This window comes from Echinops telfairi, unplaced genomic scaffold (genome assembly GCF_000313985.2).
Source record: "Echinops telfairi isolate 266 unplaced genomic scaffold, ASM31398v2 ScPeMD7_7475;HRSCAF=8513, whole genome shotgun sequence".
Taxonomy (NCBI): domain Eukaryota; kingdom Metazoa; phylum Chordata; class Mammalia; order Afrosoricida; family Tenrecidae; genus Echinops; species Echinops telfairi.
In genome coordinates this window covers 4,590,475-4,599,708 of record NW_022111379.1, presented here as the reverse complement: position 1 = coordinate 4,599,708, position 9,234 = coordinate 4,590,475, and the positions used below count along the sequence as shown (strand labels likewise).

Below are 9,234 nucleotides of genomic sequence, written 5' to 3'. Positions count from 1 at the left end.
TTATAATAAATAAATTTTATTTCACTTTCCCCACACGGTTCCAGAAAACTAGACATTCATGAAGTTAGACCATCTCTGAGTCTGGAAATGAGTTTTTGCCATTTCACGACATTTCCGTACAGACTGTGAGCTAGAACATCAGAAACATTCACCACATGTAAAGTGTTACACAGTGTTCATCGGTGTCTGTTATTAAAAAGGGATCAGGACAAAAAAAAGTGGGGGGACACAGTAGATGCAAATGAAGAGTCTAACACCCGACACCACCATCCTGCTCTCCTCTACATTCCCAGAACTTCGTGGGTAGGGGATCCCACAAAAACAAAACACCAGCGCAAGACCCCTCTGGAAAACACTGCAGCAAACCAAATTGGTAAATCACTTTGTACCCAAAAGGCCTCCACCTTTCTAACGCTCAATATTTACGAGTGCATCTCTTGGGGAAGAAGATGGAGATTGCGTCTCTAAAGAGGCTCCCTTTCGGTGGTCAAGGGAGATAAAGTTGACCGGAATGCCCTCATTCAAACACGCTCAAGTTTCATCACAGCTGAAGTAGCTGGAGCGTCCGGGTCGTATTTCTGAAGCAGGGGCTGGGGAGAGAGGGGCAGCTCGTTCGGAGTTTGTCTCTCCTCAAAAGTCTCTTCGGAGACTCTTCACAATAGTAGTATGTCACATCTCCTCACAGGTGGACTGGGACATTCCAGAAGAAAACAAAGCAAAAGCCTTGAGACCCACTGCACTGCAAGACATTTTACCAGCGAGGTCTTCCAGTGGCCCACTGCCCACCCTTTGGACTTGGGTAAAAACAATATACACATTGGACATTTGAGGTCTAATATCGAACTCTTACTATTTGAACCCATTCTCGTTTGACATCAGATGATTCCACAGCGGTGTCCTGCAAGCTGTTTTAAAATTTTTAACTCTTGACCATTTCCAAAACTGTACCACAGGCATGAAGTGTACCAACCTTGGAGAAATGGGAAATCATTCATCTGATTCTGTTGATGTAAGGCTTTATTTTTGCCATTCAGCAAAAAAAAAAAAGGTAACATGATCAAAGATGAAATCATCTAAAGGTCCTTCAAGTGAATCATCCATGATCATTCTCCTACTTCTGAGCTAAACTGAGAATTATTTTACTCTCTGTAAGAAAGAGAATTTGAGTCATTTTGTCTTTGGCCGTGTAGGACAGGGCATTTTATTTTTCCCCGCCCCAAGGCAGGGTATTTAAACCTGCTACCTTCTTTCACCATGAAACTGAAGTTACATTACATTGGAGCAGAAGCTACCCCTGCTGGTGAAGAATTCCAGTGTCTGGCTGATGGCACACACTCACAAAGCAACAAATTGTGTACTGCCGGCTGGCAATTCTGTACCTCCAATTTACCAGCCCAGATTATTTTATTGTATCACCCTGCTGTTCCCAGAAGCAGCAAGCAGATAATAAAGCTAATGAGCTCATATTTCTCGACCACACGTATCAGTGGCAATTGTTACTGGTCTTGGAGGATTGGACGATGAACTATTGACAAGGTTATTCCAGGGTCTGGGCTGCTTAATCGCAGAAGTAATATTCTAAGGTCTGGGGTGTTCCTGAATCAGCAGAGGTCCCACATCGTAAGGGAGGATTTCCTAAGTTATTAGCAAGTGCAGATCAGAGGACAATGGGCCCCTGATAGAAATGGCTTGCCACAGCATTTTTCGGTCCTCCCTGCAAATACCATGAAACACTGAACTTCCATTTGTAATGCAGCTGATGAGAAAGTGCTCACCTATTCACACAAGGCAGCTGCTGAGCCTAAAGCGAGGGCAGTGTCTTTGGGGGACAAGCTGCTATCACTTAGATGACTGGCTCAGATCTTTCTGGAAGGCACATTTCGAGTCTAGCCTCGAGCGACCCCAAGGGGCCATGGTCCAGTGACGCTTTCGCTAAAATCCTACATTCCAACCTGTTGAAGTGGGACCTCCTAGTTGGGCCCAGGACTCGGCATCTGAACTCACAGGTTCTCCAGGTGTTCCTTACAGTACAGTGTTAGACTAGGGTCCCTACACTGGACCCTGTCTCCCTGGTAAGGTCTTTAGCATCCTCTGCACATGAATGCAAAATCCGGTGGCACGTGGGAAAAGCTGAAGCAACATCAAATGCCTGGCACCGCAAGGATGGTGCGTTCATAGGTGAAAACGGTGCTGGATGAACACAACAGATGACCAGCAATTCAGTTGACCCCTCCCGACATGTTCAACTTGCTCGGCACATCACATTGTCAACAAGACAGCGTGGAACAGAATACAGGGCACCCTGTGATGGGCTGTGGCCTTTTGGGTAAAAGAAGCTTCTGAACTCCAAAGTCATGCTAACACAGGGCTTTCACTTGGAAGGCAGAATGGACCTGTGGGGAGAAGAGGTGAGGGAGCCAAACTCCTCACGCCAGAATGTCTCCCAGCTCTGAGCCCCAGGCCTCCCCGCTTCCCTCTTCCTCTCCCAGTCTCTCCCAGTGCCCTTGCCCAACCTGCCTCCTTTTAATGTGGCTGGCTGCCCCTCCTTGAAGCTCTCAGGAGGAGCTCTGCAATGAGGGATTCATCAAATGGAGCAAGCTCCCTTCTCGGAGAAACACCCAAGGCTGCTCGGTGGGTGCAACACCCAGCCACACTCAAATAGACAGAAACCCCGTTTTCAATGCACGTAGGACCGTGTAACCTGACGAACCGAACCCACACTCGCCTCTGAAAATCACACACCGAATCCAAGCAAACTTAGAAACGTGTCCCCCAATCTCCACCACGTACCCACTCCCAAGCGCCAAGCTACCAATCATTGTGACAGTTCTAGGCCATCGCACCAAGGACGGGGGTGAGGGGGTTGAGGTTTAATGTCGGCATCTGGCACGAAACGCTGGTGGCCCGAGTCACGTCTCTTTCTTGCGTTGTTCTGGCTCGGGGGTCCGATAGAGAGCAGCTGAGAAGTAAAAGATGTTGCTGAGGCTGAAGAGGACCCCCAAAAGGATGGCTCCGGTGATCTGAAGGACAGAAAGGGGCCTGGAGGAGGCCAAGAGCCACTCCTGCCTCAGCGTCTTGTCCAGCAGGATGGCTTCCATCTGCATGTGCGTGGCCAGGATCACACACACGTGAAACAGCTGGTGACTGTGACCTGCAGTGAGCACACACAAGGCCACCAGGTCAGCCCTGAAGAGGGACAGAGTACCGATGTGCACAAAACCAAACCAAAACAACCTCCTTCTGGGCAAAAGAAGCCAGACACAAGGGACCACGTGCTGGAATGATTCCGTGTCAGGCAAACCTGAAGAAGCAGAAAAGGGCACTGTGGGTTAGGCGTTGGACTGCTGGCTGCCAAGTTGGTGGTTCAAACCCATCAGCTGCTCTGAGGGAGAAAGAGGAGGCTGTCTGGCCCCATAATGATTTACAGTCTTGGAAACTCTGTATCCAGCCCCTAAGAATCAGCATTGACTCACAGTAGGGGGTTTGTTTGGGGTTTTATGGAGACAGAAAGTAGATTAGCAGTTGCCTCAGGTACAGGGTGGGATTCACAGTGTGTGGTCAGCCAAACCAAACCAAACTCACTGCCATCGAGCTGATGTCAACTCATAGACACCCTATAGGGTAGAACTGCCCCTATGAGTTTCTGTGACTGTGACTCTGTATGGGAGTAGAAAGCCCCATCTGTTTCCTGCGGGCTGTTGGTGGGTTTGAACCACTGACCTTGCAGATCACAGCCCAGTGGGTTCCAGAGCCCAGGGAAGGGGACCACTTGCGGGACAACCTTATGAAATCCAGCATAAGAGCAGAAGGCCACACATAAGAATTAAGACCACAGGAGAATGCTCCTAAAAAGCCAGTATTGTACCTCTGGTACTTATCCCGGGGTACGATCTCAGTAATGCATCCCAGGAACTAACCAGCCTGGCCGCCTCCACTCGACAGCAGAAGTAGAATCGAGAATACGGTAGAGAAGGGGTGAGCATCCTCCAGGTGGCTGTCTGCTTTGCTCCTCTGGCACAGAGCCCCAGCACCTAGGACTGTGTCCTCTGGGAAGAAGGTGTGCCTGGGGGGTGACACCCCCACCTTGCTCAAGGTCTACTCAAAGGCTGCAAAGACTCCCCAATCGGGGTGAGATCCAGCAGAGAGCGGTGCTTTTCAAGGACACAGTCTCCACGGATGGGCGGCAGTCACCAGCTGACACTCCAGCCTGCTTCCCCTGGGGCAGGAGATAAAAGGCCACCAGCAAGGGACGTATCTGAAATGTGGCCACCGCAGGAAGCGTGGTTTCAGCAATCCTGCCTAACAGGAAGAGGTTGGCCAGTGCCAACCATGCCCCTGCCCTCACTATCTACACAGATTCCTGGACTAGCCTTGGAGAGGCAGTTCCATGGCCAGTGGACAAAATTAATGAGGGACTGAACACCTGTCTCCTGCTGTCTGGCAACCCCCCTGCCCAGACCTCCTGCCCAGGTGTTTTTCTGTTCTGCATCCTGAGGCCCATGACAAAGGGCTAGAGTTGATAAATGAAATGTTATTAAGAAGACAGAAAACTAGCCCAGACCTCATTCTCCCACACCCCCACTCCCAAGACCTCATCCCTGGCTACCTCTGCTTAACCAATGTGGGGCTGGGAGGTGGGATTGGCCCGCAGTGTGTCCTCCACTTCCCTGGGCTCTGGCCCCCCTTTCTGAAATCTGCCCTACAAGCATTTAGCTCGTTGAAAGTCCTTCTGTAAACAAGAGGACAGGGAGATGATGTTAACCAGACCCAACAACACAAAGATTGACACGGCTCCTAAGTAGGAGATTATGGGAAATCGTGGAGATCGTTTTGGGGAGAGCCCAAGTTTCTGGCCATCAGCTGGGGAACAATGACTGGCCCTTCAACTCGCACAAGAGTCGAGCTAAAGGACTCTGGTCCGCAAGCTTGCCCGCAGCACCCAAGGGGGCCCTGTGCTCAGCCAGTCGAGCCAGGTTTGGGAGACGTTCTGAGAGCCCACCCCTCCTTCCCTGGATGAGCTGGTAAACTCTGCCAGCAGGGGAGCCCCTGGAGCTCCCATACTTTCCTCTGACTTCAGGGCTTCTCACCCTTCAGTGAGCTGGGGTCCCGGGAGAGCCACACCATCCCTGGTTAATGGGCCCGACTCCTGAGTTTCTGGTTCAAGAGTCCTGGGATGGGAACTGGGAATCTGCATGTCTAATGGTTCCCAGGGAACACTGATCCTGCTGGTCTGGGTCCCCCACCCGAGGACCACTTCTCTAGCATCATAACTCTTACTCCAAGCCACCTCCAACAAGACAAAGCAGGCACCCCCACCCACCCACCCACCCACCTCTGCTTTCTGTCAGGTATCCTTCATACCATCTGTCCTCCATGGTCACCAAATGATTTCTTGTTCTAGGGAAGAACAGGCCACTCCGGGCTGCAGAGCCCACAGGGATTCTTTAGGGGCCTGGCCCTGTCCTACTAGCAGGGCATCAACATCATGAGGGGCTTCAGAAAGTTCTTGGGAAAATGGACGGAAAGGATGATGGGATTTCCCCACCAACTTTTTTTTCTTTCCACTTTCAAACCTCTCCCTTAATTATCATAATTAGCCTCTGCTTGGAAAGCAAGCTCTACCAACGGCCCAACAGCAAAAGAACTGTGGAACGCGTCACAGATTTGGGTGCCATCACTGCGCAGGCGCAGGCTCATCTTTTGTCTCGGCCCAAGCTTAGCCTGTAAGCCGCCAGGCGAGCACCCACCAACTTTTTCAAGCTCCCTCACGTGTCTCGGATCTGTCAGCTTCTAATCTCCCTTCACCTTGGCCTGGGCCTGAAGAACGTGGTCAGAGCCTTAGCGCACGGGTCTGGGACAGACCGCCTCATCCCTGCCGGCCTCACTCCCACCCCGGTGCCGGGCAGCAGGCCCCGTGCGCACTCACCGATGTAGTCAAAGCGCCCGGGAGCCAGGCGCTCCGGCAGGTGCGCAGAGTAGAGGAAGGACGCCAGGAGGGTCATGGCCAGGTGCTTCTGGTGGTACAGGCTGGCTTCGTTCTGGGCACTCTCCCCTGGGAACAGGAACAGCTGCAGGCGTTTGGAGACATCAGATCTTGAGCGGAGCACACACCTTAGGAAGCCATTTTTCTTCGAGGTGCCTGCAGTCTCAGACGATGGGGACCTCTGTCGCCCCACACCTTGTCCACCTATTCCGACGTCACAGGCTAAAGGCCGCACTGCCCAGGGCCTGTGGCTTGTAAGGGGGCACTCGTGGGGGAAGATTTCTTTATCTGGGCGCTAGACCGAGACTCATGTGACTGTATCTTAGCTTCTCAATGCTCCTGAGTATTCACTTTGGGATTTTTAATTATTTAATTGCGGTCACTGTGAATGTAGTAACAAGGGGCAGGCTCAGCATTTGAGCTCACTTTTCACCAGCAGAGCGGCTGAACAGGATGTTCCTAATGACGTCTGTAACAAGCTTGTTGCCTCTGTGTGTGGAGAAGTGTGCTCGTGTGGAGAAGTGTGCTCGATCCACAAGCCTGTGACCTTTCAGAAACGGATTGCCAGGCCTTTCTTCGGCCGTACCCTTCTGAGTGGGTTTGAACTGCCCACCTTTCAATCCGGAGCTGAACCCTTTGCACCACCCAAAACAAGCAAGCAACAAACGGAACAAAACAATCCGCTGCTGTGGATCGGTGCCGACTCCGCAGCCCGATGGGACAGACTGGGACTGGCCCTGTGGGCGTCCAAGGCTGTCGATCTCCAGGAGCAGGCTGCTTCCCGTGGAGTGGCTGGTGGGCTCCAACGACCCACACTTGGGTTGGCAGTCCCATAGGGGAACCCCAGAGCCACCAGGACTCCTTTCTTGCACCTCCCCAAAGCAAACTCACTGCCAACTAGTCAAACCTGACTCACTGTGACCCCAGAGGGCAGCGACGAACTGCCCCTGGGTCTTCCCGTGCTGTATATCTATATAGGACCAGAAAGCTTCACCTGTCTCTTGAAGAGTGGCTGGTGGTTTCGAACTGCTGACCTTGTGGTTAGCAGCCCAACTCATTTTGTTGGGGTGGGCACAGGGGCTCTGAGTCCATGCCATCTGCCGACTATACTGCCAATGCCATAAAGGCAGTGCCTGGGAATTAACTCCCTGTGTGTCCTGCAATCCCCAGCATGGTGCTGTCAGCCCCCACCTCCCACTTCCCAGAAGCTCAGGAGATGCCCCACCCCTGGACACTGCCAGGAACAGAGCCGGGCCCCTTACCCTGTAGAAGATGGGGAGGGAGTCCCAGGTGTAGGGGTAAGCGAAGGCGAGCACTCGGAGCATCTTACAGAGCCGGGGCTTCTGGATCTCGAGAAACCTACATGGAGGAAGGCAACGGGGGAGGCATGAAGGAGGGAAGCGTTCCAGGAGCTAAGCACGCAGGCGCACACTCAATAAGCCCACGGAGGGCTACCAGGATGGCCGTGCACAGGGAAGCCTCTGAGGGCCGCCCAGCCTTTTGGCACCACCTCCTGCAGCCAGCAGCATCTCCACTAGCCTTTTCCAACTCTCCTGCCCCAGTGGAAGTGACTGGGGCCCAGACGTGAAAGGATTCCAGAGGACCCCAGCTCTGGACACCATGAGAAGCAACGGTATAGATGAAGCCAGGGAGGAAGCCCAGGGTAGAAAGACCCATCTAGGGCCAAGTCACCTGGCTACCTGATAACCTTTAAACTTCCAGCAAGGAGTCAGGTGGGGCATGGGGGCGTGGTCCCCATAGCACAGACCCACTAACCAAGCAGACTGCAAAGGTTAAGATGCATCAGTCATGTGCTCGCTCGTGCAAACTGAGCTGTGTAGACTTTTATTTTAGAACCAGCCCCCCACCCCGTGCACTTGAGAATCCATGCAGGCTACAAACATCACGGGCATGATAATCGGACAAACAACGGTAGTCAGATCGTCCCAGGTGCTTTTCAAAGGGCTGCTCTGGGATACAACCAGGCACTTCATCCCTCAGGGAGGTTTTGGGGTGTTTAATCCCATCCACAGGCCCGTTGAATGCAGGAAATGGAGTGAATGTGAAGTCATTCTCTCTCTCTCCATCATGCCTCCACCCACCCACCTGTCTCCACTCCAAAGAGCTGCAGTCAACCACTGACAGGAGAGATGCTGATTGGTGTGTAACAGGTTCTCCCAGAGGGGACATGAGGGGACCTCATCTGGCCTGTGGAGGTAGGGCAGCACAGGTGGGCACTGGGGGGACACGGGAGGGGCGCTGAACACACAAACCAGCGTTGTCCACGCTGAACCTCAGCCTCGATCCTGAGGCTCAGGAAAGGAAGTGCCCTTGGGGTCCAGCTGGGTGGACCATCCAGGCCAGGTGGCGGGGGCAGGGGCCCACTTCAGTGCCGCAGTTCATTGCAGGGGCCTGGGGTCCCTGGTGATCTCAGGGCTGGAGGGTGAGGCCAGAGTTCCCAGTAGCACACAAGCTATGGCACATGAAGGTGCTGAGGCTCCCAGGGGGAAGGGGTTGTGGCAGGAGGGCACTGTTCAAATGCAGTCCGTGGGGGTGGGGAAAGCGCTCAGTCCCTTCCCAGCCCCAGCCATCATTTCTGACTCTCATGGTACTCTTGGGGTACCATGCCATCTGTTGCCACCACTGTCCCCAGGCTCCTCTTCTCCAACCCACAAACCTGTCCTTGCCTTGAACTCAGCCTGCTGCTCCCCTGGGGTCTGGCCAAGCTGCTCGGTCTCCTACACTCACCTGACCATAAACCCCGAGGAGGTACCAGAGGCTGCCATCCTCACCTCCAGCAGTTGGGACCTCGGAACAGGAGTGACACCTGGTCAGGTCTGGACACCCTCCCCCAGCTCGGAACACTGAGTCTGTGCATTCTCCAGCCCTCAGGGCAGCGAGCGAGAGCAGCCTGGGGAAGCAAGAAGGAAGCCCTTCTCTGAGGTCAGAGGCCACAGCGGGGAGCCCTGTGAAGCCCGGCCACCGCAGCCAGCCTCCTGTTTCTCTTCCCCTGGCCCTGCTGTGAATCAGAAGCATGTGACAGGCACCAGATGGAGAGAGAAGTGGTTCAAGCCCGAGGAGGAAGAGACTCCCTAGAAGAGCCAAACCCACTCCCACCAAGTCTGTTCTGGGTCATAGTGACCCTATAGGTCGCGGTAGAACTGCCCCTGTGGGTTTCCCAGACTGAAACTCCTTACAGGATGAGAAAACCCTGTCTTTCTCCCAAGAACCGGCTGGTGGGTTCAAACTGT

At 53.4% G+C, this 9,234-nt stretch overlaps 1 protein-coding gene across 3 annotated transcripts in view; it reads right to left on the bottom strand.

Moving 5' to 3' along the window:
- Positions 1-9,234, bottom strand: part of PAQR5 (progestin and adipoQ receptor family member 5) — a 40,097-nt gene continuing 30,863 nt past the window's right edge. For all 3 annotated transcript variants that reach the window (XM_045285837.1, XM_045285839.1, XM_045285838.1), the window contains exons 5-7: positions 7,246-7,342; positions 5,927-6,068; positions 1-3,151 (exon numbers count right to left, since the gene is read on the bottom strand). In XM_045285837.1, coding sequence (XP_045141772.1) covers positions 2,910-3,151; positions 5,927-6,068; positions 7,246-7,342 — 481 coding nt within the window. In that variant the 3' untranslated portion in view covers positions 1-2,909. The remainder of the gene's footprint in view (positions 3,152-5,926; positions 6,069-7,245; positions 7,343-9,234) is intronic.